Raw genomic sequence first — 19,712 nt, forward strand, 5'->3', positions numbered from 1 at the left:
TGATAGTCAGTCCAATGATGCCCTCAAACGGATTTAAAGCAGGTTCGGGATTCATCAAGGCCATTGACCGAACACTGTCTTCATTGAGATACCGAATCGGAGGTACGGTGCCATAAACATTGATCATCCTACTTTCACTACTACCTTCAGTAAGATGACATGTTGTCCACAATGAACCTTCTAAGCTATTGTAATCGAGAGGAGAGAGGCCAATACCACATGCACCAAGATAGGCGATCAATCGATTATAACGTCCTGGATGTGCATGTACCATTTCAGATGAACTGCTCTGAATGATGTGGGGCGTAAATAATGAAAAGATATCTTGGAGCACATAAACCAGCGCTGATCCGTATGGAGCCAATCGATGACAGCAAATTACTTAAGAAGGTTGGAAACTTAATTCCACGAGATAGAGGAAGAAACGCATTCATCTTACTGGCAACTGCAGATGGACAATAGACTTGTGCAATAGTCCTGAGGCGATTGTAGAAAGCGGAGACGGCAAACCATGAAAGACTAATGAGGTCGTGACTAAGTCTGGTAGTAATAGTATTAGGATTATGAGGAGCACCTGCACTGGAGGAATAGCAGTCACGTAGAGGTTGGTGATTGAGATAGGCATCTTGGAGAATGGATTGAATCTTGTGGGTAAGTAGTGCAAAATCAATGTTGAGAACGATAGCATCACATATGTAGTTAGTAGGGGAATAATGTTGTGCACCAATGCGACCCGATGCTGTCAGAGCTTCCAAGGGATCAACGCTTGCATTATCCATCGGTATTGCATTATCCATCGGTAGCTGTGATTTTCTAGGGCCTGTTTTTTACAAAAAAATTAAATAATTGTATAATCTTGATTAATAATAAAAACTTTTAAGATCGGAGATTAATTCAACTTGAATTACTAATTCACTTTTAAGCGTCTACAAAATGTGTATAAACATGAATATAAGATTTGCATTATTAAACAAAAAATGTTATCTTCTCAAAATTTGTGTTGTTAAAATTATACAACATGCAAGTATGTGCATATATATAGCACATAATGTTCTTACAAAATCAAAGATAATAACCACAAGCATTAACCACTGAAACATAATATCGGTCCATGCATACTGCAATCTCTTATGTTTGTAAAAGGGCTATTAAAAAAAAGTATCAATACTGAATTGCAAAATGTTGTAGTATTCTTTCACCTTCCTTGGTCTAGGATGGTCACCATTCCCTTGCATTGATGCTTTTTTTTACTAGCTAAAAGCATATATTTCTTATACATCCAAAATGTTTGAGATTTAGGTGTACGTTATCCAGAAGAAATGAATAAGTATTTCCAAATTTGCTAAGGATTATCTTCTTGAAAAATTGAATTAAATGGTGACTTTTAGTGGTTGCTCCTCTTCAATTCTTTCCTTCATGGGTGTCCAATCTTGCGACCCTGCACAATGCATATCAAGCAATATAGAAGATATTAAGAATGTGATGCATGCACATACAAGTTATCTACAAACACATTGCGCAAAAAAATTCCGAAAGATTTCACCATTCACTTGACAAGATAGCTTACTTGATTTTTGGATCTCTCTCTCTGAAACAACCATAAGCCGCCTTTGCAAGATTGATGCCATGAACAGGAATATAGAGCACATGCCAAACATGACGGTGATCGGGAATGCATTTACCTACGTAAATCAGTAACAACCAAACAAATTGTTAATATACGGCTTGTGTATTATTTCTAAACAAGGAATGCATCATTTAGCTACATATCAATGGAACTCCTTACATTGTAAAGCACGACGCACACAAATATGTTTAGAGGAACACGGAAGAAATTCATGATTGTACTTCGAGCCTCCTCAGGTATGTACTGGGACCTCATCTTCATTATCGATGGCCAAAATATCCCCACACAAGCTTCAAAGGTACAAAAACCAAAGAGTTGAATACACCCAGCAAAAGAGATGCTCCCACCTTTCACCCCTGAAGGTGGTACGAGGACCTGATCGATTTTAGCAGTCAAAAGTTGGATAAAGAAATTTCATTTAGTTTGCTGATTTGAATCAATAGGTAGAGTAAGTCAATTCGAGAATTCTGGCATACGTACACTGGTAATGATTGGAAGGAGTAGAGTAAAGGCAGCAATAGCGAACACCATTTGCATGTAACTTTCAGTTCTGAGAGAGGCACGGGCCATCATTCGGGACGCGATAGAGCTTCCCAACATGGAAGACAGCATGAATGTTGCGAAAATGAAACCATGTGGGATATCTTCATCGTTTGGGCTCAAAGCAGGAGTCCACAAGAACACGAAGGTGTACATTGAACCTTCAAACAGGGATTGTATTGCACCCAACAATGCGATTTTCTCATCTGCAGCAATCGCAAGTGCAGCGCCCTTGAATTGGGTAAGCAAATCCTTGTTATCGGAAGGGTCTCCAAAGTTTTCAGGCCATGAAGATAAGATGATGGCCATGCCAAGCGCAAGGATGCATGCAGCAGCATCAAATGGAGCCACAGGTCCAAATCCCAGATTATCTGCTAATAAGTTTGCAAATAGGCCAGATAGGATGGCAAAGAGACCATTCCCAAGAAATATTGCCTTGGAGAATGTTAGTGACAACCATTGCTGTTCAAAACCTCTCTGCAAAAGATAAGAGAATAGAAAAATGAACCAACGAGTTTTCGAATCAAACAAAAACGAAGATTAAGACACTGCTGCTTCACCTTATTGTGTTCTGCAACAAGCCATGACTCGAACGCTGAAAACAACAGAGAAGTGGCGATTCCTCCCAAAATACGACCCAACATCAATACTTTGTACTGAGGAGAATGCTTTGTGATACAGCTCAGTATGTAAGTAATGCAGTAAGTAACACAAGCTCTTTTCCGACCCCTAATTTGGCATGGACAAGTAGTTAATTAGCTACGTAACTGAGTGTACATATTTAGATGATTCAAAAATGAAACTGGAAATTGGAATGAACATCTCACTGTTTGTCAGCCAAAGATCCGACAATTGTCCCGAAAAACATAGAAGATCCAAAACCAGCAATGAAAAGCCTGCCAATATCCCCCTTACTGAAACCATATTGGCTATACAGGTAGTATACATAAGGACCCTGCATCCAATCCCCAGCTATTGCCACAGAAATTTCATACAAATTAAAACCACACACAAACATACCCAAAAAGCATTAGCAAGAACGACGACTATCTACATGAATCTCTAAATGGCATGATCAGTCTGGATGAAACGTGTAACACGTTAAGAAAAATCAGTCAAATAAACAAATAGCTTATACGCCATTACAGGCCAGATCATAAAGCTTCACATTTGATTCGAATTTACTCACTGATACGCACCAAAAATACCAACAACTCAAAATGTACGAACCAATGAATATCTTGTAAATATGAAGAGAAAATCAGACAACAAATCTAAGGAAACCCCACACGTTTTACATTCTCAAATAAGCATTTATATATTCCAACCGATCTGATCTAGCTATGTGATAAACGAAGGTGACATACGCGTTTGAGTTAGGAATACGTACACATCATGAGAGAGTACACAACCAGGTAATTGTTCTTGAAAGAGTTGAATGCAGTTGTTGTATTGATTCGATCTTTATTCGTCTTGCTCAACTCAAGGCTCGCAACAACAAAAGAAAGAACCCCAAAAACAAGATAGTAAAACATCTCCATTTTTTCTTCAAACGGGAATGGATCAGAGAAAACAACCAGAATTGTGTTTTTCCTTGTTATTCTTCAGCTGCTTGATCCAGTTTTTTCTTGTGTTCTTTCTTACATATGTGGTAAAAAAATTCAGTTATAATCATTTAGTTATAGTAAAAGTGGGTAAGCAAACAAAGTAATGCATTGTGGGTGATGTTAAGAGCATGCCACAATTGGAGCATTAACTATTAATGGCCATCCAGATTGGTATTGTTCAATCAATTCTCAACTTTGTTGCACCAAGGAATGAACGAAGGGTCGACAAGACAACCCGTACGTATATCGCTAAACGTTAATTAATACGAATATCATCATTAATTTTGTTTGAGATTGGAACCCCCAACAACCCCATCTCCTGCAAGTTGTATATTATCTGGCAAATTCAATGCAATGGTACGTACGCATTGTAGATATGTGAATATCATGTAATTATGATGCAAATGGGTCGATGACAATGCGGTCGGAAACGCCTACAACCTAGTATATATGTTTTTGCCAGCAGCACTTCCTCCATTTCAGGTTCAGTCCCCCTCCATATTTCAAGTTTAAGAAAAATTTAAATCCGCTTTAATGCGACATTTATTGCTCTTCCTACATATATGTTGCTGCTGTACTACTCCAACTACTCTACATCTTCAAGATTTCTCTGTTCTTGATCATGGAAGAAAATTTTGAAGAGAAGAAGAAGGTGCACAATGGTGGTGGTGGTGGAGAAGCTTCAGTGATGGGTAGAAATGCTATTGGGGTTGTAACTGATGATGATAATCAACAGAAGATAGATTACATGTACAAGATTATTGTGATAGGGGATTCAGCAGTTGGTAAGACTCAAACTCTCTCTCGTTTCGTGAAGAATGAGTTTTGTTTCGACTCCAAATCCACCATTGGGGTTGAGTTCCAGACACGAACAATCACCATTAATGACAAAGTCATTAAGGCTCAGATCTGGGATACTGCTGGCCAGGAAAGGTATGTAAATACATCTAGATTTACTTAAACTTATCGTAATTGTGCCTTAACGACGATTAAATTACTCGTTAAACCGAAGATTGGGTAGGTGAATGCTGGTTTAAATTTGATTAACAGGTATAGAGCAGTAACAAGTGCGTACTATAGAGGTGCACTGGGTGCAATGTTAGTGTATGACATCACCAAGAGGCAAAGCTTTGATAACATAGCGAGATGGGTGGATGAAATACTGACTCACGCTGATAAATCGATCGTCATTATGTTGATTGGAAACAAGGCTGATCTTAGCGATCGAAGGGAAGTCCCAACTGAAGATGCTGTTGAATATGCTCAACAGAAAGGTCTCTTCTTTTCAGAGACTTCAGCACTGAAAGGAGACAATGTAGAGAGTGCATTCTTTAAGGTGTTGGAAGAGATATATGGAGTGGTGTCAAAGAAGGCATTACTGTCAAATTACAGCGGCAATAATAAGGAAAATCGCACAATCGCCGGTCCCAAGGGTGGTGTAGTGCTGAATGGATCGAAGATTGATGTAATTTCAGGTGCTGATATGGAGATTAGCGAGTTTAAGACAGTCTCCCCTTGCTCCTCTTGTTGATCTCGTGGAATCAATATTATACTCAAAACTGTAATATCATGCTTCTGAAGTAAAGAAAATTGGAATCAATATTATTTCAAAACCGTAATATCATATTGAATTAGTAGATTTCTTTTAATATCATATTGAATTAGTAGATTTCTTTCACTGAAAAAATACTTTTCTTGTACAGGTCATGCAAGTTGTTCATTCAGTCATATATGTTCTATTGGCATTACAGGTATAGCTTCATTGGGATGTCAGCAGGTAGCGACATTCACCTGAAACGTTGACCCCTGCTCATAGAGTTGGGTTGTGGGCTGAAACAACACATGTATCTCTTGTGCCATTGAGTGCCAACAAAAGAAAGTGTTGAACTCAAAAAGTTGGGAACTGCATCAAAGGAGACACCTGATTGTGTACCCCCAAAACAAAAGAAATCGGTTCTGCGCCAGAAAAAAAAAACCAGAAGAATTGGGTTCTGCAACTGCGCCAAAAGAAACAGAAGTGCAAAACAAGAGCAATGCTGTCTGGCATTATGTTCCAATCTGAAGGAGAACAGTAAAAGATCCACAAAGGCTTGCAGGAAAAACATGCATTTCTGAGAAGGGACGGATCTTAACTCCAAGCATTAAAAATTGATGGTAGGAATAATGGGGCAACAAGGGCCTGGACCACAACATTCAGCCGTTAACAGAAAAAAAAAAAAAAAAAAACATCTAACAGAAAATAGCCACAATAGCATTAATTTTATTCTCTCTTAACTTGCAATATGTAAGTACTTGGCTTTCAGGAAAAATTATAATGTTAGACAGTGAACTTGGAATAAACGCACGATGGCTAAACCTGAAACCTTACATAAAGAGGTAAATCAATCAACATGGTTTGACAAACCAACTGTCCAAAGCCATAGTGGGTGATATAATGTTCAAGATTGCTGAAACAGGTGTTATATTAGCAAGTCTAGAGTCAAAAAAAGAACCCCCCGATTATACAAGTATTATTTAGTCCAGCCAGTAACAAACAAAATGTTAAAAAGAAGATTAAGTATCAACAGCTAAGTTGTGTAAGCCTTTTCGGCAATAAAACTGTCTTCTACTGGTTCAGAGTCGACGAATAAAAAAGCAATTGACAAAATTAGCTTTGAGAGATCAAACCTGACCCAGGGAACTGCACATAGCTCCAACTCACGTTTCCTAGATCTTGCTTTTGCGTATTTAGTAATCGGCAGTCTCTACCTAAAAAACTTTGTCAAACATAGTGATAAAGGATCCTCAGCTTATTTTCCAACTACTGGTGCCACATTTTGACGTGGCAACGTTATTGAACCCTCTTGTTACTTCAGAAGCTTCAATTCACCATGTGCAGTTACCAACTTGAAGGCAGTGTGGCTAGTCCAGTGAGTATTGCTCACAGCACAAACCAGATGATCAAACCCTGACAATATCAAGGCTGAATACTAGTTCCAAAATTTTGAACCAATGTAACAGAAAATTGCAGAGAAGGTATGGATGTTGTTCAGGTTCTTTTTGTCTTTGTCAAGTAACTTTCGGAAGCTGAATAATAACAAGTGCTCACAACTTCAGTAGTAGTATGATCGAGAGGCACCACTTCTAGGCACATACTGACTAGCACGGCCTCGAGTTTCATAAACAATGCGGTCATCCGGCATGTTCCTGACAAAGTATTACTGAAGGTCAGAATCAGTTTGATGGTTTTGCAGGTTATCATATACTCCATCCGTTTCAGGAAAAGTGACACTTTCAGTTTTTTTATTTTTGCCTAAAGACCTAAAACGGTGGTTGTATGTTTCTAGATTAGATTACCTTGAGTATACATCGTACGATGAGACATCATGTTCAGCATAATCATCTGCCTCCAATTCTGACCACCGAGCTCTGGTACTCCTTGTAAGAGGTCTCGACACCAGACGCTCATCATCCTAAAAAAGAATAGTTGAAGTTAAATAAAAGAGTGACAGACATGTGTTACTGTTAGGTTAAACAGCTTGCTTTTGCAGTACATACCTCGTAAGCATACGGACGCTTGTACCTAGATGGAGTAGGATGATCAAACTCTTCTACTGCATCATCTTCATAATATTCTAGTGGAGTATCATAAAAATCTTCAGCATATCGTCTCTGAGAAGGAATTTGACAGTAGGATGTTGAAAGATCCTGATAATTTGCTGACGAACGTCTACTAGATGAACGACCCTCATAATATGTTTCTCTAGATCTGCTGGGAGCATGCGTTTGTGCTGAAATTTAGCTTTAGAGTTTAAGCATTGACACGAATAAGAAAGATTTGGACAAGAGGAATGCTTTAGGGGAAAGAAATCAGCTTACTGGGAACTTGACGCACGGACGCCCTTCTAAACTGGGAACTGGATCTCTCTGCAGGAGGGGAAGCTTCTCTTTCATAATCTTCTTCTCTCCTTGAGTACCTACTTACAAATCGACGATCGCGATCCTGACTTGGTGACTGTATACTTCTGCTTGGTCTACTTGTGTAAGAAGAACCAAATCCACGTTCGTAACTTGTTCTACTTGAGTTACCTCTCCACCCACCCATCACCATTGTGCGCTTCCGCAGAGGCTTCCGTAGAGAGGCCTTCAGTAAAAGCTGCATTGCCAACATACAGAGCATATATTCGTCATTGCATTCTAATCCTTTCGGTCATCATCATTTTTGATAGCAAAATTTCTAAAAAATAAAAATTACACATGAAGAAGAAGAAGCTCATCGTTTATACAATACCTTATTAGCACCGTCACCTACACCATCTTTGTTCACACCATCAATGCAAGCAAGCGCTGCCTCTCGGGTACTAAAGTTGATAAACCCGAAGTCCTTGCGCTTGGCAGAAGGCATACTGTGAGCAAGTGTCACATTTACAATCTCACCATACTTCTTAAGATGGTTGTAAACCGTAGTTTCATCCCAGTCATCAGGCAAACCATCCAAGAAAACAGATTTGACCTGCAACACCAACAAAAAATTGACATGAAATCAAGTTACTCAACATTGTGATTCAAATGCTAAATGTCTGCAAAGACACCTAATCTGAGCTTAAGAAACATAATACGTAGAGACTATCATCCCACCTGAGCCATAACATCTTCATCCGGTTCAACAGCAGATTTTGCAAATGCAATATCTGCTCTCACACTTTTACCAAAATGTGGATTCAATTTATGCAGTTTGCTACAAGCAGCCACAGCATCCATGTGAGTGCTGAAACTAAGAAATGCATAGCCTCGATTTCTTCCACTTTCATTTGGGTCATCTATCAGATCAACTTGTTCAAGGTTTTCTAGATCATATGACTTCAACTTTTCTACAAGCTACACATAAAAGATGACGAAACAAACAATGTTGGATCAATACACTGTAGACATTTCACAAAACATAACTGACAGTCGAAGTGAAGTTTGCAAATGTAGTACCATATCTTTAGTCCATGTCATGCAAATGTTACCCAAATGTAGTGTTTCATTGTCATTGTTTCTCGTTACTTCGCAGACTTTACCTCTTATCTACAACAACCACAACCACATATCACAATTCAATTCAAACCAATGTTCCATTCCCAAAAACTCAAAACGCAAACCCGAAGAACAAAAACAACTTACAAGAGTGTAATTGAGCTCAGCAGCAGCCTTCTTGGCTAATTCAACAGAAGCAAATCTAACAAAAGCAAAACCCTTATTCTTATTAGAGTATTTACTCTTCACCAATCTGACTTCTATAACTTCCCCAACTCTTTTAAAAACATCCATTAAATCATCTTCATCTGCATCTCTGTCAAGCCCACCAACAAACACTTCATATTCTTTCTGTTTCTTATTATTACCAGTACTAATAATGGGTTTATCTTCTTCTTCTTCTTGTTTAGGAATCTCAACTTGTTTATTATTAATAGATTCAACATCAATCTTGTTCTTGATTACATGTTTATCTTGAGAAATTTCAACTAATTTATCCTTCACTTGTTCTTTTTCTTCTTCAGATGAGATATAACATGGTTCTGAAATCAAAATCAAAAAAACAGTTAAAAGGGTTTTCTTAAAATCTAACCAATTAGTATAAAATAAGTAAAAAATTAGAATGTACCGTTTAGATCAAACAATTGTCTGCTGCTGCTGCTGCTGCCATTGTTAGAGATTTCAAGCTTTTTAGTAGGATTTTGGGATTCATTATAGTTATTATCAATGAGCGAGGGTTTTGGAGTTGTTGAAGAAAGTGATGAGGTTTTATTGTGAATCGGAGTGAGTTGATTTTGCATCTTCCGGTGGTGTTTCTGAAAGAGGAAAAAACTATGAGGAGGAGGGTTTTGATTGCTGATGATTATGAGAACAAACTTAAAACAAGGAAGAGAGATGATGGTGAAAAGTTAAAAAAAACACAAAGGGATAAGAAATTACGCGTCGATAATAGAGCCAAAGGGTGTTAGTGGAGTCCTACCATGTCTTTTCTTTTGTTTGTTTCCACCCAATTTATTGAACTCCGAGCCCAAACCAATAAAGAAAAATATAAGTTTTTTAATTGTTTAAATACCAAAAATAAAAGATTTTCGGGAGCAAAATCTTTTTGGTTTATACGATATAATTTTTTATGTCTAGATATTATTTTGAAATTTAATTCAAAATTTAATGTTTGATTTTTGTTTTTTAGAAATCAAAAAGCAGAAAGATTTTCCCAACATCGAATTAGCGGCGTTCTCTTCTCTTTCTAATTTCCACCCATTTTGTCCAACCGATAAAGAAAAAGAATAACATGGGGTACGAGGAAACTTGTAATCCAACATAATAAGGTGACTGTCCACCACTTACGTAACTCAGATATGTTTAAAATTGATGTTTTAATATAGTCAAAATTTTCTTTTTCCCTCGAATAAAACATTTTACCTCTGTACAAAAGTGTGACATTTGCTAAGAATTTATAGCATGTTTGACAACCAGAACCAAAAATTCTTTGTGATAAATAGTTATCAGATTTCAGAAATAAATTCTTCCTGCTTATTATGATTTTTAGTTTTTGCTTCTAAAAATAATTCTGATATTTGATTTTGTTATTTTTTGTCCTTTCGATTTTAAAGAGATTATAGAGTCTTTTGAAATGCAACAGAAGACAATGTTGCCATGTTGGAGTAGTTAATGAATTGAAAGCATAGTTATGCAGTTGGGAACATACCGTTGGCGTTGGGAAGTTATTATGGGAATGGAGCAATTCATACGCTATAATCGAGAAAAAAATAGTCTTAGAGCGTCCACAATGGACGACTAAACCCAAATATAGTGTCCAGTTAATAGGCGTAGTGGGACGGATCATCGATCAAAATTTGATCAAAGACTAAAATCCAGACCAAATTTGGTCTGCGATCAAGACCAAACCCAAATATAGTCGGGCGTTTATATAGTCCACGCCCCATAACCAGGCGGACGTATAGTCCACGTCCCACCCCAGACGGACGTATAGTACACGCCCCACACCAGGCGAAAGTATAATGCACGCCCGTCTTTTTTTTTTTAATCTTTTGTGTGGGGCGGGCTTAATACCTCCGCCCCACTCTTTCCAAACTTCAAGTGCATGGGGCGGGCATAATACCTCCGCCCCACTTTTTTTCTTTTTATTTTTTATTTTTTTTTTCTACACCGGGCGAACGTATACTCCCCGCCCCACACCAGGTGTTGGTATATTCTACGCCCCACACCAAGCGTTGGTATAATGTCCGTCTGACCAAATTTAGTTTTTCCACCGTAGAGTCACACACCATATTAAACCCAAAATTTGGTTTTTTTTTTCCTCTTTAGTCTTTGGTTATACTCGCACCACCGCAATTGCTCTTAGGGGGTGTAAATATCCGACATGTAGGAGAAATGTCCTACCAACAAAAAAAAAGTCATACACAATGGCTGGGTCAAGACACTGAAAATTACGAGTCAATAAGTTGACTATTATCTTCTGACAAAGTACTTAGTGGTGGACTACTTAGTTTCTGTGGATGGAACTTTTTCCCTTATCTTTTCTTTGTTTTATGGTGACTCAGTGTGAGGCCAAATGGTGCACAGGCAAAACAATGCAACAAAATCACTTCAACAACTTCAGTCTCGGAGCAGCTATTGAATGATAATAACCTCCCTCATAGCAACTGCAGTGGTACGATCAAAACCAAAAATCAAATACCAAAAAAAAGGACTAAATTTTGGGTTTAGTCTGCATTGCTACACTACGATGTACGAGTAAAATTTAGTCGAGCGTACATTATACCCTCGCCTGATCCAGACGCACATATAATATCCGCCCCACCATCAAGCTCACATATAATGTCCGTCCCATTTTATTCAGGATCACATATAATGTGATCCCCACCATCAGGATCACATATAATGTGATCCCCACCATCAGACTCACATATAATGTCCGCCTCCCATTTTGAAACCATCAGGCGCACTTTATACTTACGCCCCACTCCAAACGGTTATTATACCAACGCCCCACGCCAGACGGATTTTTAATCTCCGCTCGACCAAATTTGGTTTTGGTCTTGGTCCCAGATCAAATATAGTCTGGAATTTGGGTTTAGTCTGGTTTTTGATCTTTACTCTTTTCCTCTACGTCATGTGTTTGGACCAAATATTTGGGTTTAGTCGTCCATTGTGGACACTCTCAGGGGTTAATAACGTTCTAAAGGACAGTGGGCGAAGACGCAATATAAAAGTTACATATAGCCCGGCCCTTAATTTTCGTGTTCTTGGTGATAGTGCCACATCTTCAAGAAACGTATTCGTTAAGCAAAGATCATTGAACTACTGTAACGGAGGGGTTTCGTTTGGATCACTACCACCACCACGTTCATTAATATCTTTTCTCTATCATTGAAGAAGAGTAGTTGTAACAGAAGAACAGCGAACGTCATTCTCCACTTCTATGTTTTCTGTGAGATTGTTTTTCTTCTAAGATTAGTGTCGTAGAAAGTATTTCTTCTCATTGAATCTCTCGCTTGATTTCATTTCGTATATACAATTGCTTACAGTTTTTAACAAATGCAACTAAATCACTTCAGCATCCCCTATATGAAATCTTGAACCATGAATAATTCTGGTAACCTACTGTCTTCATTAATTTGTTTTCATATATACACAACCATCAGCAATACATTTGCCGGTTGATGAAGACCAGAGTTTAGGCAGTTTACTATGTTAAGGCGTTGTAAAAATAAACAAAAACAATAATAGCCCTGGACACTTGTAGCCTTAGCGGCTTTACCACACTGCTGCATATGTGTGCCATTCATTCAACCGCAAAGTTACCGAAAGTCATAATCAAATTCAAACGCGGTCAATATCGGTCGTACCGACCGACTGGGCTAAGACGGCGTATAAAAGTTACATAGGCCGGCCCTTAAGTTATGTGCAAGAGTCATATTCTCATCTCTTCGTAGAAACCCTAGCTAAGAGAGAATGGCATCATTATCATCTGCAGCTGCTCAGATTCGTGTTCATGGCGGTGGTGGTACATTCTTTAGGCAGCAAAGATCACTCAAGTACTCTAATGGAGGAGTTTCATTTGGATTATTATCTCCCAGTTCATCTTTTATAGCATTGAAGACTAGTAGTTATAATACAAGAACAGCGAATGGTGGTATTATCCCTGTTGCTGCAGTTGGCAACGGCGGCGCTGCAGAGACCCAGAGACTCGCAGTAGAAACATTAGCGAGACTATTGAAGGAAAAAACAAAGATCTATACAGGGACTAGTACACAGCTTCCAGATGATGTGCAGATGGGATCGCTAGATTGGCAATGGAAGCAGCAGAGACAATATTCATGATATCGCCACACAAGTTTGCGAGGATTAATGATAGACACTTTCCTGAATATGATTTTATGTTACGTAATGCTGCTGCTAAATATAAGGCAGAGTTGGATAGATTTTTGAGGAAAGAAGCAAGGAGAATAAAGAAGGAAGTAGCACACATGTTCGCAGGGACTAGCACACAGATTCCTGATGCTGCTGCTGCAAATGAGGTCGAGAGATCGGAGGAGGAAGCTGCTAATAACACGTTTGCTGCAAGCGACACCAAGGAAAAGAGATCTGAAGACACAGACACCGATTCTTCTGACGCGAAATGGTCCAGATATGATGAGGCCAAGAGATTGGCAATAAAAGCAGCAGAGAGACTAGCGAAGGAAACAGCAAACATGCTTGCAGGGGATAGTAAACAGCTTCCTGATTGTGCAGATGATGAGGCTGAGAGATTGGCAGTGGAAGTAGCGGAGAGACTAGTGAAGGAAGCAGCAGACATGTTTGCAGGGGCTAGTAGAGCTCCAGAAATTGGAGGAGGAAGCTGCTAAGATGTTCCCTTCGGATGATACGAAGGAAAAGAGATCAGATGATCATGTGGATAACGAGAACAATGCGGCTTCTGCTGTAGCAGGATTGGTCGATGAGGTTTGTGGTTTCAATGAAACCATGCTTAACAAGGGTTCAAGATTCTTATGATGAGGGTGACTACATTTGGACAAAGATCGGAACTGAGGAGATAAGAGGGAGAGTGATATCAAAAGACTACAATGTAACAAGACTTAAAACTCCATAGAATCACTGTTATAGACAATCATAAGCTAGGTTGGGTTGATGTTCAAAAGTAAAATCATGTTACTGGTGCATCGGTGATATACGGCGAGTCTGAGAGGATAAAGAAGCAATGCAGTGGTTTAGCTGAATAGGAGGGTGATTCTATTTATTTTTTTTAGATTAAGTATTTCAATTTTCCTTTGTTTTTCTGTGGAGTGCACAGCCACTTATTATGGGAATGGTTATCAAGAAAAACGAGCGAGTCTTAGAGCAAATCATATGGGTACCAATTTGAGCAAATTAGGGTCTTCAATGGGTAGTCTTCGACCCACTTTTCCCCCAATTCCTTCCATATACTCGTTCATCTGAACGAGTGGTTGGGAGTGTCTCACTATACGGGGGACCATCCCCGTCAAGAAAAAAAACAGTCTCCCGTTTATAAAATAATTTACGCTATGACGGGGGACAATCACCCGTCTGTTTTTTTTTCCCTTTACGGTACCGTACCCCGTTTAGTTGGTTTTGAAGAAACAAACGGGAGACAATCTCTCATTTTATGTTTGAATTTTTTTTCCTTAACGGGTACATTTCAGCCTATAAAACCAACACCTCCCAACTCTTTTCTCTTCATTCCACTCCAACTCCAACTCAACTTTATTCTACACCATTTTTGTTTCGAAGTTTTCTTCTTCCTTTCGATTCAACACTCTCCATCCATGTCTTCTTCACCAACACCGACTACTTCAACCCAAAAAGCTCAAAAAGCTCGTAGGAAGCAACAAATTAAGTTTACTACGGATGAAGATGTAGCTCTTTAGGAAGCACATATAGCAATAACGGGTGATGGTAGTGTTGGTGTTGGTCAAGGAAAAACCAAATATTGGGATCGAATTATTCCATTATTTATCGAGAAAACGAAAGGTAACCCAAATGATAGAGACAAAACTAGTTTAGAAAACCGAATATATGCTATAAAGAAAGACATTAAGCTATTTGTCGTCGTTCTTGGAAAACTATTTCGATCAAGACGAGTAAGTGGTTACGGAGCCGAGCACATGATATGTAAACTTGATTAGAGATCGGTTCAAAACACTTGTACCCTTTATGAAAATCACTGTAACCTAAGAAGATACAAGACTTGGTTTTTGAATCTAGCTTATTTTGACGATACGGAACAAGGAATGGGTAACAGCGACACCCAAAAACTTTCAAAAAAGTGTAATCAGGAGATCGATTATGGAGTTTAGCATAGGGAGAAATACCAGCTAGAACTTTAGTAGGCATTCTGTTAATCAAGTACACGGCAGTGCTAAAAGCATCAGGCCAAAACTGTTTTGGTAATGAGCTTTGATAAAGTAAAGTTAGACCCGTCTCTACGATATGGCGTATTTTGCATTCTGCAACACCATTTTGTTGTGGTGTATGTGGACAGGAAAACTGATGGAAAATTCCATTTGAAACCAAATAGTCACGAAGGCAGTGAGAAACATACTCTCCACCTCCATCACTTTGCAAAATTTTAATGGATGCATTGAACCGATTCTCAACAAGTAGCTTAAAATTTATGAAACATTGATAAACTTGAGATTTCTGATGCAGAAAATATAACCAAGTGAAACTTGAGCAATCATCCACAAGAAGCAAAAAATAACGAAAACCAGAATTTGAAGTTACAGGAGCAGGTCCCCAAAGATCAGAGTGAATCTTAAACAGAATTTGACTGGATTTATTTTCATTCAAAACAAAGGATAGCCTGTGATGTTTGGCATGCATACATTGTTCGCAAATACCTGAGAGTTTAGGTTTGCTTAAAGGAATAGACTTAGTGGATGCTAATGATTGGAGAATATGAAGATGAGGATGACCCAGTCGCTTATGCCAAACATCAGCAGTTGTTTTCACTCCTACATTAGCACTAACAGAAGAAAGACAACTCGAAAATGATTTATTGATGGGAAGTGGATAGAGACCAGCCTTATTGGGTCCTTGGAGCAGTATTTTCCCTGTTACCCGGTCCTGAACAACAAAACCATCACAATCAAAGGTAATGGAACAGTTAGAATCTTTAGTGAGTTGGGAAACAGATATGAGATTTTTCTGAATATGAGGAACATGGAGTACATTCTGGAGAGAAAATTTATGCAATGGAGTTTGTAGGTTAATGTTACCGGTATGTAGAATAGGAAGGAGATTACCATTGCCGACAGCAACATGTTCAGTTCCCTGATAATGAGACCGATTCACCATTGGAACATCATCTGCAGTCATATGATGTGTGGCACCGGAGTCAGGATACCAATGTTGATCATATGGTGTGCCATTAAGTTGCATTGCAGCAAAAGTCTGTGGAAGATCTGCTGCCTGATAGGAGTGATCAAAACGATGGGGACATTGAAGAGCTGCATGTCCAGTGGTGTTGCATACTTGACAAGGTAAAGTTGAAGTAGAAAACGTAGGTGGCGCACCAAGAATAGATTACTGCTGTGGATAGGCATATTGATGCTGGAATCGACCTCCATAAGTTCCTCGACTTTGATTGCGACCTCCTCCTCGACTACCACGGCCATAATTACTACGTCCACCGCGACCACTATTTTTACCACCACGATAAGAATAATAATTAGTTTGGTTGTTCATGGCAGAGGGGTAACGGGATGTGTTGGAATGGTTTGTGGTATGTAAAGGGAAGGGGTTGGCTTGAGTTTGGGTACGAGCAAGAAGTGAAGATGTTTGAGAATGGAGTGTGAGATTATTAGATTGAATGAGACATTGTTCATGGTTGATAAGAAGAGGATACAGCTGAGCAAAACTTGGAACTTTTTCTCTTGTTTCAATGGCATTAACAAACTGGGCATATTCAGGACCTAAACCACGTAGAGTATGATGCACAAGACTGGGATCAGTGACAGGAGTAGGAGTATATGCAAGGGAATCAGAAATTTGTTTGATATCTCCTAGATATTCATTGATTGTTTTGCTGCCTCGTTGAATTTGCTGAAGTTGTGTAAGAAGCTGATGAGTTCGTGAAGTGATTTGAGAGGTGAATGCTTTTTCCAGGTAAAGATAGAGTTCAAGAGAAGTGTCAAAGGTAGGAGTTCGAGCAAGGAGATTTGTAGAGAAGGTTGCTTGAAGGAATTTGAGGAGAGTTTTATCTGCTTTACGCCATTAAAGAAACTGAGGATTGGGAATGGTGTTTTGGGTCTCAGCATTTAGAGTTTCTGTTGAAGGGGGTGGAACAGATGAACCTAGGAAGTTGTCAATATCAAGAGAGGCAAGAAGAGATTTGATTTGTTTCTTCCATATGAGGAAGTTTTCATCATTTAGCTTGACTGTGATAAACTGGAGTTGTTTTTCTAGGTTTGGAATATCATAAGTGGTAGAAGTACTAGCCATAGAAAAGGAGCGAAAGAATGAATTAGGGACTTTGGTAATCTGATACCATGAAAGAATGTAAAGTCCTTCACGTTTTCATTTAATGAGATTTGCATATATACATACAAATATGACTGATGCTATATAATAGGAACTAACTCTGAATAGAAAATATTTGCCTAAGAATAGGACTCTCCTGCTGATCAGGTGTATCCGTTATCAAGTCGGAGTTGGAAAAAACTGTCTTAACAGGGCTTTCGTGGATACGGGCGCTTCTCTGAACTTAATCTCCCAAGAGACCATTCGTCGTCTGCGCATACCCACAGTAGCGATCATACGTTTCAATACCAAAGTGCAAGACTTCAGTGGAACACGGCAGAGAACGATTGGAACAATACAAGTGGAAATCACTGTTGGACCGCTCAAGGATATCGAACTTTTCCATGTGACTGAAACAGATCTAACGTGTCACATCATCTTCGGGCAACCTTGGCTACGGAAACACGGGATAGTGTCATCCACAAACCATCAATGCCTTAAATTCTTACTTCAGGGTAAAGAGTGGCGTGTGGCAGCAACGAAGAACCCGTTCGCAAACGAAGAAAAAACCCTTTTCCCCGAGGCAGCCTTTTACGATATAAGGAATACGGATGATGCCAGAAGAGAAGTTGGAAAAGAAGAACAGCACAAAGGGGAGTCCAGCAAACGAAAAGAGCATCTCCGAAGTTGTGTCCAACCCAATGGGAAGAAGGTGTATCGGTATATCGTTTAGGAAGATGCCATAGCAGAAGAGGAATTAAGTTATGCACGCAATGGAAAACTTGACTGTTAAAGAAGCCGAGCATGATTGGGAAAACACGACCCCGATATCGTACGGAAGTCTAGAACCAACTATCTCACTCAACTTAGGGACCTCGGAAAATCCGAAGCTAATCCAAATTGGCAGTGGACTGACTTCGGAAGAAAGGGAGGAGCTAAAAAACCTGCTGGTGGAATTCCAAGATGTATTCGCGTGGACATATGAAGACAACCCAGGGCTGAACCCAGCTCTCGTCTCACATGAACTCAAAATCTCACCAACGTTCAGAATAGTAAAAAAGCCCCGGCGGAAATTCTCTCACGCAATTGAGAAACAAATTAAGGAGGAGGTGTCAAAATTACTGGAAGCGGGATACATCAAACCTATACACCACCCGACGTGGTTAGCAAACATTGTGCCAATAGAAAAAAGAATGGTCAAATACGATGTTGCGTTGATTTCCGTGATCTTAATCGAGCTTGTCCTAAGGATGATTTCCCGCTCCCCCTCATCGATCTCGTAATCGACTCAACAGATGACAATGAGATACTAGCTTTTCTGGATGGTTATAGCGGATATAAACAAGTCAAGATGGAGTCTGACGCACCGAAAACAGCATTCTCGACACCAGCGGGAAACTTCTATTATGTGGTAATGCCTTTTAATCTAAAGAACGCAGACGCCAGATATCAGCGAGCAATGACCCTTATCTTTCATGACCTTAACCACAAGGATATGGAAGTGTACGTGGATTACATAATCATTAAATCAAAGAAGAGAGCTGACCTTGTACCCAATGTCGGACGAGTCTTGTCTCGATGCCGAAGTTACGGCCTCAAAATGAACCCAGCTAAATGTACTTTTGGGGTAACATCGGGAAAGTTTTGGGTTTCAAAGTTACTAAAGCAGGAATTGAAATGGACGAGGATAAAGCAAATGCCATCATGACAATAGCAGCATCGAAAGATAAGGACGAACTCCAGGCGTTGATAGGAAAGGTGTCATATGTTCGTCGCTTCATTCCCGTTTTAGGGACCAGCATGGCGAGTCTTCTTCCACTACTCAAGAAAGGAGTTCAATGGCACTGGGATGATGAACAGCAGAAAACACTCGATAAAATCAAAGAATGCCTCACTCACCCACACGTAATGCGACCACCTATCCCGGGTGAACCTCTATATCTCTATGTCGCTAACACGAACAAAGCGATAGGCGTAGTACTAATCCAAGACATGGGAAATGACAACTTGTCCCCGATATATTACATCAGCAAGGCTTTGAGAGAGGCGGAATTACGGTACTCCCCAGCAGAAAAAGCATGCTTACCGCTAGTACTAGCAGCGCAAAAATTACGACATTACCTATTGGCGCACCAAACATATGTCGTAGCATCGGGAAATCCCTACTTCTCTGCAACAACCATTCCCTCTGGACAATGTCCCGGTGGTCAGTACAGCTTTTTGAATTCTCCCACCAACCAGCGAAACCAAAAGGAATCCTGGGCCAAGCCACTGCGGACTTACTAGCGGATTTTCCGGGATGTGACACCACCATACTCCACGATGACATACCGGGTGAAGTAGCAATGGCAGACCCATGGTCCCTCTATTTTGACGAATCATCCCATGTAACCAACGAATGGGTCGGGGTAGTCTTAATAACCCCGAATGATGAA

At 39.5% G+C, this 19,712-nt stretch overlaps 3 protein-coding genes across 6 annotated transcripts; 1 reads left to right on the forward strand and 2 right to left on the reverse strand.

The window, feature by feature from the left end:
- Nucleotides 1-938: 938 nt before the first annotated feature.
- Nucleotides 939-3,821, reverse strand: LOC113321477 (molybdate-anion transporter-like). The gene is made up of 7 exons (XM_026569388.1): nucleotides 3,558-3,821; nucleotides 2,995-3,139; nucleotides 2,728-2,896; nucleotides 2,108-2,644; nucleotides 1,787-2,002; nucleotides 1,568-1,682; nucleotides 939-1,438 (listed from the first exon to the last, which is right to left on the reverse strand). Exons 1-7 carry the CDS (start codon nucleotides 3,706-3,708, stop codon nucleotides 1,371-1,373), a joined length of 1,401 nt encoding a protein of 466 aa, XP_026425173.1. The 5' UTR covers nucleotides 3,709-3,821; the 3' UTR covers nucleotides 939-1,370.
- Nucleotides 3,822-4,284: 463 nt separating this feature from the next.
- On the forward strand, nucleotides 4,285-5,947 carry LOC113322112 (ras-related protein RABA3-like). 2 transcript variants are annotated; one of them, XM_026570133.1, is made up of 3 exons: nucleotides 4,285-4,707; nucleotides 4,825-5,335; nucleotides 5,526-5,947. In XM_026570133.1, exons 1-2 carry the CDS (start codon nucleotides 4,397-4,399, stop codon nucleotides 5,303-5,305), a joined length of 792 nt encoding a protein of 263 aa, XP_026425918.1. In that variant the 5' UTR covers nucleotides 4,285-4,396; the 3' UTR covers nucleotides 5,306-5,335; nucleotides 5,526-5,947. The 2 variants fall into 2 exon arrangements, with proteins under 2 accessions (XP_026425918.1, XP_026425917.1); XM_026570132.1 differs by having other exon boundaries at nucleotides 4,825-5,249; nucleotides 5,478-5,947.
- A 157-nt stretch (nucleotides 5,948-6,104) lies between these two features.
- LOC113322110 (polyadenylate-binding protein, cytoplasmic and nuclear-like) lies at nucleotides 6,105-9,645 on the reverse strand. Of its 3 annotated transcripts, none has more exons than XR_003346964.1 (9): nucleotides 9,401-9,645; nucleotides 8,920-9,314; nucleotides 8,734-8,823; nucleotides 8,392-8,631; nucleotides 8,045-8,266; nucleotides 7,633-7,909; nucleotides 7,312-7,522; nucleotides 7,111-7,226; nucleotides 6,105-6,960 (listed from the first exon to the last, which is right to left on the reverse strand). XR_003346964.1 is itself a non-coding variant. In XM_026570131.1 (9 exons), exons 1-9 carry the CDS (start codon nucleotides 9,570-9,572, stop codon nucleotides 6,867-6,869), a joined length of 1,839 nt encoding a protein of 612 aa, XP_026425916.1. In that variant the 5' UTR covers nucleotides 9,573-9,644; the 3' UTR covers nucleotides 6,105-6,866. The 3 variants fall into 3 exon arrangements, 1 of the variants encoding a protein (XP_026425916.1); XR_003346963.1 differs by having other exon boundaries at nucleotides 7,312-7,525; XM_026570131.1 differs by having other exon boundaries at nucleotides 7,312-7,544; nucleotides 9,401-9,644.
- Nucleotides 9,646-19,712: the final 10,067 nt, after the last annotated feature.

This window comes from Papaver somniferum, chromosome 11, assembly GCF_003573695.1.
Source record: "Papaver somniferum cultivar HN1 chromosome 11, ASM357369v1, whole genome shotgun sequence".
NCBI classification, from domain to species: domain Eukaryota; kingdom Viridiplantae; phylum Streptophyta; class Magnoliopsida; order Ranunculales; family Papaveraceae; genus Papaver; species Papaver somniferum.

Coding starts and splice junctions, on each gene's coding strand:
- LOC113322112 (XM_026570132.1), top strand. CDS start 4,397: ATGGAAGAAAATTTTGAAGAGAAGAAGAAGGTGCACAATGGTGGTGGT. Junction 4,708..4,824: donor GATACTGCTGGCCAGGAAAG/GTATGTAAATAC, acceptor TTTGATTAACAG/GTATAGAGCAGTAACAAGTG. Junction 5,250..5,477: donor GAAGATTGATGTAATTTCAG/GTGCTGATATGG, acceptor TTTCTTGTACAG/GTCATGCAAGTTGTTCATTC.
- LOC113322110 (XM_026570131.1), bottom strand. CDS start 9,572: ATGCAAAATCAACTCACTCCGATTCACAATAAAACCTCATCACTTTCT. Junction 8,824..8,919: donor CTGAGCTCAATTACACTCTT/GTAAGTTGTTTT, acceptor TGGTTGTTGTAG/ATAAGAGGTAAAGTCTGCGA. Junction 7,545..7,632: donor GTCCGTGCGTCAAGTTCCCA/GTAAGCTGATTT, acceptor GCTAAATTTCAG/CACAAACGCATGCTCCCAGC.
- LOC113321477 (XM_026569388.1), bottom strand. CDS start 3,708: ATGGAGATGTTTTACTATCTTGTTTTTGGGGTTCTTTCTTTTGTTGTT. Junction 3,140..3,557: donor TGTGTACTCTCTCATGATGT/GTACGTATTCCT, acceptor CTGTGGCAATAG/CTGGGGATTGGATGCAGGGT. Junction 2,003..2,107: donor TCCTTCCAATCATTACCAGT/GTACGTATGCCA, acceptor AAAATCGATCAG/GTCCTCGTACCACCTTCAGG.